The sequence below is a fragment of the Haematobia irritans genome, chromosome 3 (genome assembly GCF_050003625.1).
Source record: "Haematobia irritans isolate KBUSLIRL chromosome 3, ASM5000362v1, whole genome shotgun sequence".
Classification (NCBI taxonomy): Eukaryota; Metazoa; Arthropoda; class Insecta; order Diptera; family Muscidae; genus Haematobia; species Haematobia irritans.
The window spans coordinates 193,024,475-193,044,407 of record NC_134399.1 but is presented as its reverse complement, the minus strand read 5'-3'; the positions used below and the strand labels follow the sequence as shown (position 1 = coordinate 193,044,407).

The 19,933-nt window shown below is 27.7% G+C and overlaps 1 protein-coding gene across 1 annotated transcript in view; it reads left to right on the top strand.

The window, feature by feature from the left end:
• Positions 1-19,933, top strand: part of LOC142231365 (chitin deacetylase 1-like) — a 158,962-nt gene that overhangs the window by 131,246 nt on the left and 7,783 nt on the right. Inside the window, exons 5-7 of the mRNA XM_075301976.1 lie at positions 9,141-9,283; positions 19,466-19,514; positions 19,587-19,680. Of these exons, the coding sequence (XP_075158091.1) occupies positions 9,141-9,283; positions 19,466-19,514; positions 19,587-19,680 (286 nt within the window). The remainder of the gene's footprint in view (positions 1-9,140; positions 9,284-19,465; positions 19,515-19,586; positions 19,681-19,933) is intronic.

The following is a 19,933-nucleotide window of genomic DNA, read 5'->3' as shown; positions in this document are numbered from 1 at the left end:
TATGGAAAACAAATTTGACAAAATTTTCTATAAAATTTTAACAGCATTTTCTATAGAAAAAAATTTTCCATAGAAAACAAATTTGACTAAATTTTGTATAGAAGTAAAATTTTTACAAAATTTTGTATGAAAATAAAATTTTAAAAAAATTTTCTCTAAAAATAAAATTTTCACAAAATTTTCTATAGAAATAAAGTTTTCACAATTTTTTTTATGAAATAAAATTTTCACAAAATTTCCTATAAAAATAAAATTTTCTATAGAAATAAAATTTTAACAAAATTTTCTATAGAACTAAAATTTTCACAAAATTTTTTATAAAACTAAAATTTGCACAAAATTTTTTATAGAAATAAAATTTTGATAAAATTTTCTATAGAAATACAATTTTGATAAAATTTTCTATATTTTTCTAATAAATTTTCTAATAAAATTTTGCGCCAGTTTTTTCTATAAAAATAGAATTTTCACACAATGTTCTGAATTAATAAAATTTTCACAAAATGTTTTATAGAAATAAAATTTTCACAAAATTTTCTTAGAAATAAAATTTTAACAATATTTGCTATAGAAATACAATTTTTACAAAATGTTCTATTGAAATAAACTGTTCACAAAATGTTCTATAGAAATAACATTTTCACAAAATGCTCTATAGAAGTAAAATTTCGACAAAACATTTTTATAGAAATAAAATTCGCACAAAATGTTCTAAAGAAATAAAAGTTTCTTAGAAATAAACTTTGACAATATAAAAATAAAATTTCCACAAAGTGTTCTATAAAAATAAAAGTTTACAAAATTTTCTATAAAAATAAAATTTTGACAAAATGTTCCATAGAAATAAAATTTTCACAAAGTGTTCTATGGAAATGAAATTTTCACAAAATTTTCTATAGAAATAAAATTTTAGCAAAAAGTTTTATAGAAATAAAATTTTGGCAAAATGTTTTATAGAAATAAAATCTTAGTAAAATTTTCTATAGAAATAAAATTTTGATAAGATTTTTTATAGAAACAAAATTTTGAAAAAAAATTTCTATAGAAAAAAAAAAAAAATTTGGTTTAGTGGTTTTTTGGTAAAATTTTCTTCCAATGTTAGTAGATTTTATTGCATCGTGCGGCACCCGTGCCGTGAAGTCAAAATAAATATCAAATATTATCGGGAATTTTATCACGAATAACTTTATACAATAGATCAACATACTTTTCTATGCTTTTAAAAAATAAGATGAAAAGTCACTGCAAAAAATCAATTAGTTTTCAGCTGAACGGCTTAAAATGTATAACAACCTAAAATTGATTGCAAAACATATCAGCCACTTTTTGTATTTGTAGTATATACGTAAATTCTAATTTCTCATATGCCAAATATATTTGACCCTATATTTCATAATATCACTGTGATATATGAAATATTTATCCAACTAAATAAATATTGATTTAAATACGCCAAATGGTACATAAAACTCATATTCATTTAGTGAGATTGTTGAGTGGAGGTATGAAGGCCAAATATTTCATTCTAATTAATTTCAATGAAAATCCTTTTCAAATACCATTGGGGTTCAAAAATGTTAATGCATCAAAAAGGTGGCATATATATATGTGCATACATTTACAAATATATGACATATATATAGTAGTTGTAAAATTAATACGAAAATCATTGAGGTGTTAATTTGAGCTCATAATTTTTCATAGTAATTATCTATAGTATGTCGTCTGAGATATGTAATTGAATGGTTTGGGGTTGAAGTGGCTTTTATGGTTTCAAATGCAATGACTTAGTTGTACTTCGTGTGTAAGTGTTAGCATAAATTGTGAAATGTGGATTTATCTTTTTGATGTAGCATGTAATTAAATTCTTTCTAATGACATATACCATATTTACCACAGAAATATATAGTTTTTGTAAAAATATTCAACCACAAGAAAATATAAATTAGTTTTCATTCCAATATTTAAGATACAGAAAAAATATATACATATATAAATTTTATACGTTTTAGAAATAAAATGTTTTGACAAAATTTTCTATAGAAATAAAATTTTTACAAAATTTGCTATAGCAATAACATTTTCTACCGGAATAAAATTTAAAAAAAAAATTCTATAGAAATAAAATTTTGACAAAATTTTCTATAGAAATAAAATATTGACAATATTTTCTATAGAAATAAAATTTTTTATAGAAAAACATTTTAACAAAATTTTCTATAGATATAATTTTTTGACAAAATTTTCTATAGAAATAAAATTTTGACAAAATTTTCTATAGAAATAAAATTTTGAAAAAATTTTCTATAGAAATAAAATTTGACAAAATTTTCTATAGAAATAAAATTTTGACAAAATTTTCTATAGAAATAAAATTTTGACAAAATTTTCTTTAGAAATAAAAGTTTGATAAAATTTTCTATAGAAATAAAATTTTGACAAATTTTTCTATAGAAATAAATTTTGCAAGATGGTTGGATGGACGCACGTTTCGGAATTACCACATTCCTCATCAGCATCTTCTACTTGCAGCAAAACTATCAAACAATTATCAGAATAAATTCAGGCAGTTCATTAAACCCAACAATAAACCACACTTGAACCCTCCAACCATCTTGCAGTCTATAGGGTTTTGCCCAAATAAATTTGACAAACATTCTTTTCCTCTGTTGGTTAAGCTACACTTGTAGTTTAGTCAATGTATGGTTTTAAGCTGCAATAAAAAACAACAACAATGCTTAAAGAACAAAACCAACAATAACAAAACAAAAAGAATAAAAAAAAATTGACAAAATTTTCTTTAGAACTATAATATTGACAAAATTTTCTATAGAAATAAAATTTTGACTAAATTTTCTATAGAAATAAAATTTTGACTAAATTTTCCATAGAAACAAAATTTTGACTAAATTTTCTATAGAAATAAAATTTTGACAAAATTTTCTATAGAAATAAAATTTTAACTAAATTTTCTATAGAAATAAATTTTTGATCAAATTTCCTATAGAAATAAAATTTTGACAAAATTTTCTTTAGAACTAAAATTTTGACAAAATTTTCTACGCAAATAAAATTTTGATTAAATTTTCTGTAGAAATAAAATTTTGACAAAATTTTCTATAGAAATAAAAATTTGACTAAATTTTCTATAGAAATAAAATTTGACAAAATTTTTCTAAAGAACGAAAATTTTGACAAAATTTTCTTTAGAACTAAAATTTTGACAAACTTTTCTTTAGAACTAAAATTTTGACAAAATTTTCTACAGAAATAAAATTTTAACTATATTGTCTATAGAAATAAATTTTTGACTAAATTTTCTATAGAAATAAAATTTGACAAAATTTTCTTTAGAACTAAAATGTTCTATAGAAATAAAATAAAATTTTAACTAAATTTTCTTTAAAAATAAAATTTTGACAAAATTTTCTATAGAAATAAAATTTTGACACAATTTTCTATAAAAATAAAATTTTGACTAAAATTTCTATAGAAAAAAATGTTGACAACATTTTATATAGAAATAAAATTTTGACTAAAATTTCTATAGAAATAATAATAAAATTTTGACAAAATTTTCTTTAGAACAAAAATTTTGACTAAATTTTCCATAGAAATAAAATTTTGACAAAATTTTCTATAGAAATAAAATTTTAACTAAATTTTCTATAGAAATAAATTTTTGACCAAATTTCCTATAGAAATAATAATAAAATTTTGACAACATTTTCTAAAGAAAGAAAATTTTGACAAAATTTTCTTTAGAACTAAAATTTTGACAAACTTTTCTGTAGAAATAAAATTTTGACAAAATTTTCTATAGAAATAAATTTTTGACTAAGTTTGCTATAGAAATAAAATTTTGACAAAATTTTCTATAGAAATAAAATTTTGACAAAATTTTCTATAGAAATAAAATTTTGACAAAATTTTCTATAGAAATAAAGTTTTGACAAAATTTTCTATAGAAATAAAATTTCGACAAAATTTTCTATAAAAATAAAATTTTGACTAAAATTTGTATAGAAAAAAATGATGACAACATTTTCTATAGAAATAAAATTTTGACTAAAATTTCTATAGAAATAATAATAAAATTTTGACAAAATTTTCTTAAGAACAACAAGTTTGACTAAATTTTCCATAGAAATAAAATTTTGAACAAAATTTTCTATAGAAATAAAATTTTGACTAAATTTCCTATAGAAATAATCATAAAATTTTGACAACATTTTCTACAGAAATAAAATTTTGACAAAATTTTCTGTAGAAATAAAATGTTGACTAAATTTTCTATAGAAATAAAATGTTGACTAAATTTTCTATACAAATAAAATTTTGACAAAATTTTCTTTAGAAGTAAAATTTTGACAAAATTTTTTATAGAACTAAAATTTTGACAAAATTTTCTTTAAAACTAAAATGTTCTATAGAAATAAAATAAAATTTTGACTAAATTTTCTTTAAAAATAAAATTTTGACAAAATTTTCTATTGAAATAAAATTTTTACAAAATTTTCTATAAAAATAAAATTTTGCCTAACATTTCTATAGAAAAAATTTTTGACAACATTTTCTATAGAAATAAAATTTTGACTGAAATTTCTATAGAAATAATAATAAAATTTTGACAAAATTTTCTTTAGAACAAAAATTTTGACTAAATTTTCCATAGAAATAAAATTTTGACAAAATTTTCTATAGAAATAAAATTTTAACTAAATTTTCTATAGAAATAAATTTTTGACCAAATTTCCTATAGAAATAATAATAAAATTTTGACTAAATTTTCTATAGAAATAAAATTTTGACTAAATTTCCTATAGAAATAATCATAAAATTTTGACAACATTTTCTGTAGAAAAAAAATTTTGACTAAAGTTTCTATAGAAATAAAATGTTGACAAAATTTTCTATAGAGGCAAAATTTTGACTAAATTTTCTATAGAAATAAAATTTTAACAAAATTTTCTATAGAAATAAAATTTTAACTAAATTTTCTATAGAAATAAATTTTTGACCAAATTTCCTATAGAAATAATAATAAAATTTTGACAACATTTTCTAAAGAAAGAAAATTTTGACAAAATTTTCTTTAGAACTAAAATTTTGACAAAATTTTCTATAGAAATAAAATTTTGACAAAATTTTCTATAGAAATAAAATTTTGACAAAATTTTCTATAGAAATAAAATTTTGACAAAATTTTCTATAGAAATAAAATTTTGACAAAATTCTCTATAGAAATAAAATTTTGACAAAATTTTCTATAGAAATAAAATTTTGACTAAGTTTTCTATAGAAATAAAATTTGGCTAAATTTTCTATAGAAATAAAATTTTGACAAAATTTTCTATAGAAATAAAATTTTGACAAAATTTTCTATAGAAATAAAATTTTGACAAAATTTTCTATAGAAATAAAATTTTGACAAAATTTTCTATAGAAATAAAATTTTGACAAAATTTTCTATAGAAATAAAGTTTTGACAAAATTTTCTATAGAAATAAAATTTCGACAAAATTTTCTATAAAAATAAAATTTTGACTAAAATTTGTATAGAAAAAAATGTTGACACATTTTCTATAGAAATAAAATTTTGACTAAAATTTCTATCGAAAAATAATAAAATTTTGACAAAATTTTCTTTAGAACAAAAATTTTGACTAAATTTTCCATAGAAATAAAATTTTGACAAAATTTTCTATAGAAATAAAATTTTGACACAATTTTCTTTAGAAATAAAATTTTGACAAATTTTTCTATAGAAATAAAATTTCGACAAAATTTTCTATAGAAATAAAATTTTGAAAATTTTTTTTTACAGAAATAAAATGTAAACACCACTTTTTTATAGAAATAAAATTTTGACAAAATTTTCTATAGAAATAAAATTTTTACAAAATTTTCTATAGAAATAAAATTTTGACAAAATTTTCTTTAGAACTAAAACTTTAACAAAATTTTCTATAGAAATAAAATTTTGACATATTTTTCTATAGAAATAAAATTTTGACAAATTTTTCTATAGAAATAAAATGTTGATAAAATTTTCTTTAGAAATAAAATTTTGACAAAATTTTCTATGGAAATAAAATTTTGACTAAATTTTGTATAGCAATAAAATTTTGACTAAATTGTCTATAGAAATAAAATTTTGACAAAATTTTTTAGAACTAAATTTTTGACAAAATTTTCTATGCAAATAAAATTTGGACTAAATTTTCTATGCAAATAAAATTTGGACTAAATTTTCTATAGAAATAAAATTTTGACAAAATTTTCTGTAGAAATAAAATTTTGACTAAGTTTTCTATAGAAATAAAATGTTGACTAAATTTTCTATAAAAATAAAATTTTGACAAAATTTTCTGTAGAAATAAAATTTTGACTAAGTTTTCTATAGAAATAAAATGTTGACTAAATTTTCTATAAAAATAAAATTTTGACAAAATTTTCTATAGAAATAAAATTTTAACAAAATTTTCTATACAAATAAAATTTTGACTAAATTTTCTATAGAAATAAAATTTTGACAAAATTTTCTTTTGAACTAAAATATTGACAAAATTTTGGATAGAAATAAAATTTTAACAAAATTTTCTATAGATATAAAAAATAAAGTTTTTTTTTTTAATTTTGATAAAATGTTCTTCAAATTTTGGTAGAATATTTTTGATCATTCTAGCCATGTCCGTCAGTTCACCCGTCTGTTTGTGAAAATAGTTTTGCAATCAAAGTCAAATCGCAAAAGTTTGGGCCAGACGAGAAGAAGCTCCCATATAATATATCTTTCGCCGGGTATACAGTTATATGGCCCCAGAAGTCAGACTTTTACCCTGATATGCTTTATTTTACCACAATTTCAAAATGTAACTTTTAAAGCCCACTTAGCCATTACATCTATTTAATCCCTTGCTATTACTTATAAACTATTCAAACCTTCGATTCTCAATAAACTATGACCAATCGGTCTATTATCATTGCATTCATACTGCATTTTAAATATTCAAGAAATACCATAATGGTTTGCCGCGGATAATCACAAGAAGAATACCACAGCACGGCATTATTGACACAAAACTTTGTCCTTGTATTTAATCTGAACGCTTTTACTTTTCAAGTGAAATGCAAATCTCAAGTAGAAGTAACAAAAGTTGATGGACAATTTCTCTCCACCAACGCTATCACTTATTGCAAATAGCCATTAAAGATGAGGATTTATAAGTAAATGAACTCAATCTGCCGTACTAAACAAGGCGAAAGAAAAAGCGAGAATAAAAAAAAGAAAATATTTGCATTTCTATTGGACAAATAAGGAAAATATTTTCCAATGCAAATGCCTCGGCAACAACACAGTGGGGGGACAACAAAAAAAATTGGGAAAAATGCATAAACCGTAGTTTCGTACATCGCCCAATTTGAAGAGAATTTTTTAATACGAGGGTGGTCCGGACAGGATTTAAACCCTTCGCCTGGTACAAGAGCTATTTATTATTATGTAGAACATAGAAATACAGTTTTTACAAAATTTTTTTATGGAAGTAAAATTTTTAACAAAATTTTCTATAGAAATAAAATTTTGACAAATATTCTATAAATATAAAATGTTGACAAAATTTTCTATAAAAAAAATATTTGAAAAAATTTTCTTTAGATATGAAAATTTGACAAAATATTCTATAAAAATAAAATTTTGGCAAAATTTTCTATAGAAATAAAATATTGACAAAATTTTCTATAGAAATTTTGGCAAAATTATCTATAGAAATAAAATTTGAGAAAAGTTTCTATAGAAAAATTTTGAGAAAATTTCCTACAGAAACAAAATGTTATCCAAATATTTTAAAGAATAAAAAATGTTGATAAAATTTTCTAAAGAAATAAAATTTTGACAACAATGTTTCTATAGAAAAAAAATTTGGACAAAATAAGAATTTTTTGTTTCGTAGCTTTTTGGTACAATTTTCTTCAAATTTTGGAAGATTATTTTTGGTTCGAGTGGCAACCGTGGATCCGTCAATCGACCCAGTCAAAATTTTATTTGCTTTTGAAATGTCTTCCACTGTTGTTAACGACGCAGAAATGAGCTAAAAGTATCTCGAAGATTGTTAGTGGACCCAACTGAACCAAAAATAAAAAAGGAGACAGCATTAAGTAATGCGAGCGAAGTGATACTTTTCTTAATAAATTGGGCCGAATGATGGTACTTTGGCGTAAAGCCCAACGACCGAGAATGAATAAAGCACAATGAACAGCTTGAAATATTTCTGAATAAAAATGCACAAGAAAAATAGTGAAAAAAAAACACGAAAAGTGATGATGCAAATGGCATCATTGCATTTCTGTCAGAGGTCAAATAACATTCTTCTCCTTGAGTATTTTAAGGGACTGGCAGGAACGAATAGAGTCCTGGCAAGGGTAGAGAATGAAGTTTTGTATAATTTTTGTATTTAGAAGTTTTTTTTATCTTTCACTGTTATTTCTTTTCACACCTTACTCTCACTTAACTAAATGGGATACTTTGGTTTATGGTTTAAATGGTGAGATTTTTATGATTTTTTTCTCAGCCGTTTTTGAATATTGTATCTGTAATTTTGCTTTTATTCACTATGACCACAAATTGGAATGTTCAATTTTATTGAATATTTTGAGTTAGGTTTTTATTTCTCATTTTTAGCGAGATTTTCAGACTTTTTAGTGTACAGATAAATCGTAGTGTCAACCAATGGAATAAATCAATGAATGACTTCCGGTGGTCATATGAATATAAATCGAGCGAATGATATACATATATGGGAGCTATAACTAAATATGAACCGATTTTAAACAAAACCGATATGAATAGCTAGAATGCAAATTCGACTCCCTGCGTTATGCCCCAGAACACATACTGGTACCAAGATTGACTACAACTGTTACTTTCATCATAAAACTGTCTTCACAGATATACGACATGGCTAAATCGATTTTGGGGCCGGCACTGAGCATTATTTGCAAGGATACCATGTGTCTGTTTCGTTAGGGTGTTGCAGGCCTATATATCGTAATACCCTGTTCGACAGTATAGCGCAGGGTAGAAAAACACATCCTTAAATTGTTTATATAATTCATGAGTTTTTTCCTTTGTTACATTTTAGATTCCACAAATGATTATGTTGACCTTTGACGGTGCTGTGAATTTGAATAATTATGATCATTATCAAAAGATATTTAATGGTAAACGTAAAAATCCAAATGGTTGCAATATCCGCGGAACCTTCTTCATGGCTCATGAATACAGGTAAGTTGTTACTTTTGTGATTATATATAAAAAATTTGAAATATTTGAAAAATACGTTTTCCTCGTTGATTTCATCGTTTAATTAATCGGATATTTTGTCTAAATTGTATTATATATAGAAATAAAATTTTGGCTAAATTTTCTATAGAAATATAATTTTGACAAATTTTCTATAGAAATAAAATGTTGACAACATTTTCTAAAAAATACAATTTTTACAAAATTTTCAATAGAAATTAAATTTTGACAAAATTTTCTATAGAAATAATATTTTGATAAAATTTGAAAAAAATGTCTATAGAAATAAAATTTTGACAAAGTTTTCTATAGAAATACAATTTTGACAAAATTTTCTATAGAAATAAAATTTTAACAAAATTTTTTATTGAAATAAAATGTTGACAAAATTTTCTGTAGAAATAAAATGTTAAAAAATTTTCTATAGAAATAAATTTTGACAAAATATTCTATATAAATAAAATGTTGACAACTTTTTCAGTAGAAATAGAGTTTTAACACAATTTTCTATAGAAATATAATTTTGACAAAATTTCCTATAAGAACAAAACTGTGACAAAATAAGATTTTCTATAGAAATAACATTTTGATAAAATTTTCTAAGTAAATAAAAGTTTGACAAAATTTTCTATAGAAATAAAATTTTAACAAAATTTTTTATTGAAATAAAATTTTGACAAAATTTTCTACGGAAATACAATTTTGACAAAATTTTCTATGGAAATATTTTTTTTACGAAATTTTGTATGGAAATAAAATATTGAAAAAGTTGTCTATAGAAATAAAATTTTTCACAAAATTTTTTATAGAAATAATACTTTGATAAAAAATTCTATAAGAATAAAATTGTGACAAAATAATTTTTTTTTTGTTTTTTTTGGTAAAATTTTCTCCAAATTTTCGTAGATAATTTTTGGCAGTCAGTGTACCATAGCGCGTATGAGTGCCGTTAGTTTATGTAGATAGCACTCATACGCCACCAAGTTCTATGATTCATTTAAATCACAAGTACTTCCGTAAATTATAAATAAAAACACGAAAGAATTTCTAATTTGTTTTTCATGGAAGATGGTATACAAAAAATGTCATCTAACAAAAATGGAAGAGAAGATTGTGAAAAAAAATTTTGATTTCTAATTTAATGACTTCCACATCACATGGAACACGATTGTCTGCCTGTATATTTCCCAATTTATGATATAATTGAAATATCGGCTTCTGATTCCAGCACTCGATTTTCGCCAACAATCAATAATCAATTTCGGCACATAAGCCAAATTTTCAGCATAAACAAGTTGACATTGTTGATTGTTTCTGGTGAATTATTCTATTAAAGGGGGTTTCAATTCTTTGCTGAATCAGCGAAATTACTCGAAGATCACATAATGAATAAAATTTAATTATTCAATAATTGTATGTTATGTACTCGTTTTGACCTATTGATTTTCTGAAATTTTGAAAATGTGACTATTCGAGTTTCTGATCATTCAAAATTTGAAAAATCGTCCTTTTAAATTTTTGTGAGCTGGGGTTAAAGGATACTCTTACACAATCATATTCACCGTAGTTATGTTGATAGGCGTGCCTTTTAAAAATATCATGACATCGTCCACAGAAAATATCAGAGTTACCATAGAAATATTTGCATTATATTCCCTTATATTCAAAGCAATGTCAACTATTCATTAAAAGTCGATTTTGGCATAAGTCTTTAGATTTTTTCAATATTTGAAAAAGTCGACTTACAAATAACTTTTGTAGTTTTTATTGTGATTTATACATCTTCTTGGGAACCATCTATTAAAGCTAATATATTAGGAAAGTTTATGTTGTTTTTTTTTTTTCATTTAATAACTTTTAATTAGTTAAGAATTTTGTTATTTCATGCAAGTGCAATTCCATGAATTCCTTGTATTGACAGTAGCAGCCACATCACCCAGTATACTACAGTGCGTATGAGTGATTTTAGTTTATGCAGATAGCACTCATACGCCACCAAGTTCTGTGATTCGTTTCAATCAAAAGGACTTTCGTAAATTATAAATGAAAACACCAAAGAATTTCTCATTTGTTTTTTCATGGAAATGAAACTTTAAAATGAATGGGAAATATCAAAAATATAAAAAAGTCGAACCTGACTAGACCAAAAGTATTAAAAAAAATAAAGAAAAAAAATTTGTTATAATAAAATGGAAAATAAAAAAATTAATAATTAAAATAAATTATTTATAGTTATTGATTTATTGACCTGGTAACATTCAATAGCTTCCAGACTCAAATGAAAATCGACTATCTGCCCATAAATTTCCCAAATTGAAAAATCGACTTCTGTTGCATTTTTCGTTTTTATAAATTATTCATATTCGAGCAATCGATTTTCGATTTTCACGAACACCAAGAGAAGAATTCACAATTTTGACTCACATACCAAATTTTCTACAAAAAAGTCGATATACTTGATAGTTAGTGGTAACCTATTCTACTGAAGTGTTTATTAATTAATAATTAATTAATAATTCTTACCTAATATATTTTTTAACTTTATTATACAGTGCACTCGCGGTAACGTGAATTAATAAAAACCAAGAAAGTTCACTTTGGCGAAAATGTTCACGTTAGCGAACTTCAGCGAATTTTAGAATAAAACATAGTCATATTCGGGAGATTTACACGTTCTAGCGTGATAGTCTTTTTTTTTGTTATTAGTAACATTAAAAACCTAATTTAATTTCATGAAAAAATTAAAAAAAATAGATCGGAAAAATATCAATGGGCATGGAATTATAATGCAATTTAAATGGGTAATTAAAAATCACGAAAAAAGCCAAACTAGATCACTAAGAAATTTCGTATGTGTATTTAAAATTGTATGTTCATGTTTTTCAGCGTTACGGAGTAGTTAGTGTATGAAAAAGCGTGTTCACGTTACCGCGTAACATATTATTATTACATTTACACATCATTTTTGTTTTTATTGTGAATATATGTATTTTTGGAAACCATCTATGAAAGCTAATATATTCGGAAAGTTTTTGTTTTTCACTTTAATAACTTTTAATTAGTTAAGAATTTTGTATGCAATAATTTGAAAATGCAATTCTATGAATGCCTTGCATTGGCTCTGGTACCCCCATCACTCAGTGTACCACAATGCGTATGAGTGACATTAGTTTATGAAGATAGCACTTATACGTCACCAAGTTCTATGATTCATTTAAATCGAAAGGACTTTTGTAAATTAAAAAGAAAAACACCAGAAGAATTCCAAGTGTTTTTTTTTCATGAAAGATGATATCAGAAGAAAAATGCCATCTAACAAAAATGAAAAGGAAAATTGTACGAAAAAAATGATTTGCTAATAAAATGGAAAATATTATAACTCCAATATGAAATATTTAAATAAATAATATTTAACAAAAAATATTAAATAAAAATAAATAAGTATACAATTAATATATTGCCTTCAAGAAAATTTAATTTAATTAAAGTCTTTGCTTTAGCCAATTATTATATTAAAAAAATGAAAAATACATTTTTGACTCCTATGGTATTCAAATATCTGTCTGAAAGCCTCCCGAATTATGACATTTGAAAATCGACTTTTGATATACTCTAAAAATTAATTTCTGAGTATTTTACTGTTGTCTATGAATGTTATTCATATTAAAATTTTATAATTTCATTTTTTGTATTGTTAATCTCTTTTGTACCTTACGGCTTGAGTTCAAATAGCAACTCACCAAACAAAATCCATTGCCACCAAAGGAAATGAAGTAAAGCTCTCAAGATATTTTTTGGTTTTTTGGAACAAATAGGAAAATAACAACAGAGTAGTTAACCATCAAAAAAGAAAATAAACAAAAAACTCCCATGTGAAATGAAAATGGAATAATTTATGGCAAAACTACTCGTACTTCAGTGCATACTCTTATGCGCTAACAATGTTGAGGAAAATGATAAACTCTCAGTACTTTGTATGGCAGGACTAGAGTTCTATACAAAGGCTACAGTAATGTCAATGTAATCTCAATTTTATAAAAATTAAAAGGAAATATCTAAATCAAAATTTTAAGCCTAACTCTACATTAAAAGAGGCTAAAGTTTTTTTTTTTTAATTCAAAACTAATTTTTTTTAAATCAGTTTACTCACATTTTTATAAATCTCAATTACTTAAATCAATGAAATGTTTAATTGAACCGGTTAATTTAGCGGCAGTTATTGATATTATTATTTTTTAACATTCAAAACTAAATTTTTTTTAAATCAGTTTACTTACATTTTTTATAAATCTCAATTACTTAAATCAATGAAATGTTTAATTGAACCGGTTATTTGTTAATTAGCGGCAGTTATTAGCGACTTATCATTTCAGCAATCTCAATTAAAAACAAGTATATACGGCCATAAGTTCGGCCAGGCCGAATCTTATGTACCCTCCACCATGGATTGGGTAGAAACTTCTACTAAACACGATTATCCAAAAATTGAATTACTTGGGTTGCCGCCTATGGCAAGGCATCTTAAAAATTCTTAACATCATCTTCTAAATTGTAAGTTATGCGCGATATATATTAGACAAAAGAAAGGTTCTTGACCGGTATATATAGAGAAGAAATAATTAAGAACCGATATGAACTTTTGTGCGGGAATTATAGAGCCAGAATTGAAATATGGGGGTCGCTTTATATGGGGGCTATATACAATTATGAACACGAGTCTACCAAAAATGGCAGATTTTTTACTGTTTGGTGTTTTAGAAGAATTTGCAAAATATTCCTCACCAACTAAGAGGTGCTTCATAAATTTTCGGTAGAAATAGGTTAGGTTAGGTGGCAGCCCGATGTATCAGGCTCACTTAGACTATTCAGTCCATTGTGATACCACATTGGTGAACTTCTCTCTTATCACTGAGTGCTGCCCGATTCCATGTTAAGTTCAATGACAATTGAGCTTAACATGGAATTCGGTAGAAATAACATTTTGACAAAATTTTTTACAGAAATAAGATGTTGGCAAAATGTTCTATAGAAAGAAAATTTTGAAAAAATGTTCTATGGCAATAAAATTTCTGACAAAATTTTCTATATAAATAAATTGTTGAAAAAATTTTCTATCGAAATTATATTTTGACAAAATTTCCTACAGAAATCAAATGTTGACAAAATGTTCTATAGAAAGAAAATTTTGAAAAAATTTTCTATAGCAATAAATTTTGGTAGATTATTTTTGGCTCGAGTGGCAATCGTGATTTTTCTGCGATTGGGGAACGGTTTATCTGGGGGCTATATATAACTATAGATTGTTACGGACCAATTTTGGCATGGCTGTTATCGGTCATATACTAGCGCAATGTACCAAATTTCAACCGGATCGGATGAATTTTGCTCCTTCAAGAGGCTCCGGAGGTCAAATCTGAGAATCGGTTTATATGGGGGCTATATATAATTATGAACCGATATGGACCAATTTTTGCATAGTTGTTAGATACCATATACTAACACCACCTACCAAATTTCAACCGGATCGGATAAATTTTGCTGCTGCAAGAGGCGCCGGAGGTCAAATCTGGGGATCGGTTTATATGGGGGTTATATATAATTATGGACCGATATGGACCAATTTTTGCATGGTTGTTAGACACCATATACCAACACCATGTAACAAATTTCAGCCGAATCGGATGAAATTTGCTCCTCCAAGAGGCTCCGGAGTTCAAAACTGGGGATCGGTATATATGGGGGCTATATATAATTATGGACCGATATGGATCAATTTTTGCATGGTTGTTAGACCCCATATACCAACACCATGTACCGAATTTCAGCGGGATCGGATGAAATTTGCTTCTTTTTGAGACTCCGCAAGCTAAATCTGGGGATTGGTTTATATGGGGGCTAAGGGGTGATACGGTCAAAATTTGGTCAAGGGAAAACGCGTATAAATCGGTGGAATCGTTTATTTAAAAAATCAAATTAAATTTCTTTTTCATTATACCCTTCACCACTACTGTGGTACAGGGTATAATAAGTTTGTGCATTTGTATGTAACGCCAAGAAGGAGTAATCATAGACCAACCTTTTAGTATACGGATCGGCTTAGAATTAAATTCTGAGTCGATTTAGCGATGTCCGTCTGTCTGTCTGTCTGTCTGTCTGTTGATGTATATTTGTGTGCAAAGTACAGCTCGCAGTTTTAGTCCGATTGTCCTAAAATTTCGTACAGGGTCCTGTATCGGCTCAAATACGATCCCTATTGATTTTGGAAAAAATCGGTTCAGATTTAGATATAGCTGCCATATATATTTCTCACCGATCTGGTCATAATTGGCGTGTATATCAACCGATCTTCCTCAAATTACGTACATCCAAATATTTTATGAGTCTCGAAAAACTTGCAAAATATCAGCCAAATCGGATCAGATTTAGATATAGCTCCCATATATAGCTTTCGCCCGATTTACACTCATTTGCACACAGAGGCCAATTTTTTGCTCCGATTTAGTTCAAATTTTGCATAGGGAGTAGAATTAGCATTGTAACTATGCGTGCCAAATTTGGTTGAAATCGGTTCAGATTTGGATATATCTCCCATATATAGCTTTCGCCCGATTTACACTCATATGACCACAGAGGCCAATTTTTAACTCCGATTTAGTTGAAATTTTGCACAGGGAGTAGAATTAGCATTGTACCTATGCGCGCCAAATTTGGTTGAAATCGGTTCAGATTTGGATATATCTCCCATATATAGCTTTCGCCCGATTTACACTCATTTGCCCACAGAGGCCAATTTTTTGCTCCGATTTAGTTGAAATTTTGCACAGGGAGTAGAATTAGCATTGTAACTATGCGTGCCAAATTTGGTTGAAATCGGTTCAGATTTAGATATAGCTCCCATATATATGTTTTTCTGATTTCGACAAAAATGGTCAAAATACCAACATTTTCCTTGTAAAATCGCCACTGCTTAGTCCAAAAGTTGTAAAAATGACTCTAATTTTCCTAAACTTCTAATACATATATATCGAGCGATAAATCATAAATAAACTTTTGCGAAGTTCCCTTAAAATTGCTTCAGATTTAAATGTTTCCCATATTTATACCCTTCACCACTACTGTGGTACAGGGTATAATAAGTTTGTGCATTTGTATGTAACGCCAAGAAATAATTGTCATAGACCCATCTTTTAGTATACCGATCGGCTTAGAATTAAATTCTGAGTCGATTTAGCGATGTCCGTCTGTCTGTCTGTCTGTCTGTCTGTTGATGTATTTTTGTGTGCAAAGTACAGCTCGCAGTTTTAGTCCGATTGTCCTAAAATTTGAGCCTGTTTCGGCTCAAAGACGATCCCTATTGATTTTGGAAAAAATCGGCTCAGATTTAGATATAGCTGCCATATATATTTTTCACCGATCTGGTCATAATTGGCGTGTATATCAACCGATCTTCCTCAAATTCCGTACATCCGAATATTTTATGAGTCTCGAAAAACCTGCAAAATATCAGCAAAATCGGTTCAGATTTAGATATAGCTCCCATATATAGCTTTCGCCCGATTTACACTCATTTGCCCACAGAGGCCAATTTTTTGCTCCGATTTAGTTGAAATTTTGCATAGGGAGTAGAATTAGCGTTGTAACTATGCGTGCAAAATTTGCTTGAAATCGGTTCAGATTTGGATATATCTCCCATATAAAGCTTTCGCCCGATTTACACTCATATGACCACAGAGGCCAATTTTTAACTCCGATTTAGTTGAAATTTTGCACAGGGAGTAGAATTAGCATTGTAGCTATGCGTGCCAAATTTGGTTGAAATCGGTTCAGATTTAGATATAGCTCCCATATATATGTTCTTCTGATTTCGACAAAATTGGTCAAAATACCAACATTTTCCTTGTAAAATCGCCACTGCTTAGTCGAAAAGTTGTAAAAATTACTATAATTTTCCTAAACTTCTAATACATATATATCGAGTGATAAATCAAAAATAAACTTTTTCGAAGTTTCCTTAAAATTGCTTCAGATTTAAACGTTTCCCATATTTTTTTTACTAACATTGTGTTCCACCCTAGTGCATTAGCCGACTTAAATTTTGAGTCTATAGATTTTGTAGAAGTCTATCAAATTCTTCCAGATCGAGTGATATGTAAATGTATGTATTTGGGACAAACCTTTATATATAGCCCCCAACACATTTGACGGATGTGATATGGTATCGAAAATTTAGATCTACAAAGTGGTGCAGGGTATAATATAGTCGGCCCCGCCCGACTTTAGACTTTCCTTACTTGTTTTCAATTTCAATTAGTATAAAATTCAGGAAAAATATTCAATTAGGCTTTCGCTTTTCCAAATCCGAATTGCCGGGCCTCACGCTTGACATCTGCCATCAGATTTTGTACAGCCACCTTGTCCACCTTCTTCGCCGCAGAAAGCCAGTTTGCCTTGAACTGCTGCTCGTCCTTAGCAGTTTTTTTGGTCTTCTTTGGGTTCCCAGTATTTGACAATAGGGCGGAGCTCTGGCGTGTTGGGAGTGTTCTTGTCCTTGGGAACCACCTGCACGTTGTTCGCGGCGTACCACTCCATGGCCTTTTTACCGTAATGGCAAGATGTCAAATCCGGCCAAAACAGTACGGAACAACCGTGTTTCTTCAGGAAAGGCAGCAGACGTTTATTCAAACACTCTTTCACGTAAATTTCTTGGTTGACATGCTTTTCAAGCCACAGGTACAGATGGCTTGCCAAACCAGATATTTTTTTGCGAACTTTGACAGTTTTATGTGCTTGAAAATATCTGCTACCTTTCCCCTTCCTTTTGCCGTATAAAACTTCTGTCCCAGCAGCTGCTTGTAGTCGGCTTTGACGTAGGTTTCGTCGTCCATTACCACGCAATCAAACTTCGTCAGCATCGTCGTGTACAGCCTCCGGGATCGCGCTTTGGCCATCGTATTTTGTTTATCATCGCGATTTGGAGTCACTACCTTCTTGTAAGTCGATAGTCCGGCTCGTTTTTTGACTCGATGCACGGTTGTAGACGATACACCCAGCTTATTTGCGGCATCTCGGAGAGAGAGGTTAGGGTTTCGCTTGAAACTACCGGCAACTCTCTTTGTCGTCTCAGCGGCTTCCGGTTTTCGATTTCCCCCGATCCAAACTTCCTGGCTGTCGACAAACGTTCCCCAAACACTTTAATTACATTTGTAACGGTTGATTTGGCAACTTTTAGCGATTTTGCCAGCTTTGCGTGCGAGTAGCTCGGATTTTCGCGATGCGCGAGCAAAATTTTGATACGCTGCTCTTCTTGCTTGGACGGCATTTTGACAACTGAAGAGAGAATTCCAAAATCAAAATAGGAGCAACATTCTACACACACACACCTTCAAAATGAGGGGTGTTCAGGTTTTAAATGCAAAATTGAAAGAAATACGTCAAGTTTATATTGACCAAATTTTGACCGTATCACCCTTTACCTTGCCATCGGCAAGTGTTACCGCAACCGAAGTAATTCACCTGTGGATGACTGTCTTTAGTAGAAGTTTCTATGCAATCCATGGTGTAGGGTACATAAGATTCGGCCTGACCGAACTTACGGCCGCATATACTTGTATTCACTTACATTGAAAAAAATTTATATTGACCAAATTTTGACCGTATCACCCTTTATATGTAATTATGGACCGATGTGGACCAATTTTTGCTTAGTTGTTGGAGACCGTATACTTACACCATGTACCAAATTTCAGCCAGATCGGATGAAATATGCTTCTCTTAGAGGTCCATTTATACGGAGGCTATACGTAAAAGTGGACCGATATGGCCCATTTGCAATACCATCCGACCTACATCAATAACAACTACTTGTGCCAAGTTTCAAGTCGATAGTTTGTTTCGTTCGAAAGTTAGCGTGATTTCAACAGACCGTCCGTCTGTTGAAATCACGCTAACTTTCGATCATACTTAGATCGACTCAGAATTTCATCACGATCCAGAATATATATACTTTATAGGGTCTTAGAGCAATATTTCGATGTGTTACAAATGGAATGGCAAAGTTAATATACCCTCCATCCTATGGTATAATACGATCAAATATTGCTTTCCCAAGTTTCCCAAGTGATCAGTTCTCAATTCTTGATGAATTTCACGATCTCGTACTGACAGACCGCCAATTGAAGGTGCCCAAGATAGCTACGAAAGTAGCCACTTCAAAGTATAGCATGGGTTACATTCGGAACGATCCATATATATGGGGACAATCAAACGAGTGAACTCCATCTGACAGGCAGCCTCTAAGGAAGGCGAAGACCTTCCCCAGCAAGGAAAAGATATGACCACTATTTTCTGGAATTCACAAGGTGTCATACACACCGAGTTGGGTAAAACTTTTTTTCCATAATAAGTTACGGGCGCACACCTCTCACCTTACCATATTGAAATTGGACGAATTGATTAAACCAACTAAAAAATTAAATAAAAAAAAAACAACCGGAAGAAATAAATTAAGTTTTTATCATCAAGTATATATGTAATTTTTTTTATCAAGCATATATTTTATTTCTTCTGGGATTGGTACTATGATTTTCGTGATTGAAGACATCTCAATTAAAAAATTAATTGGACAAATTAATT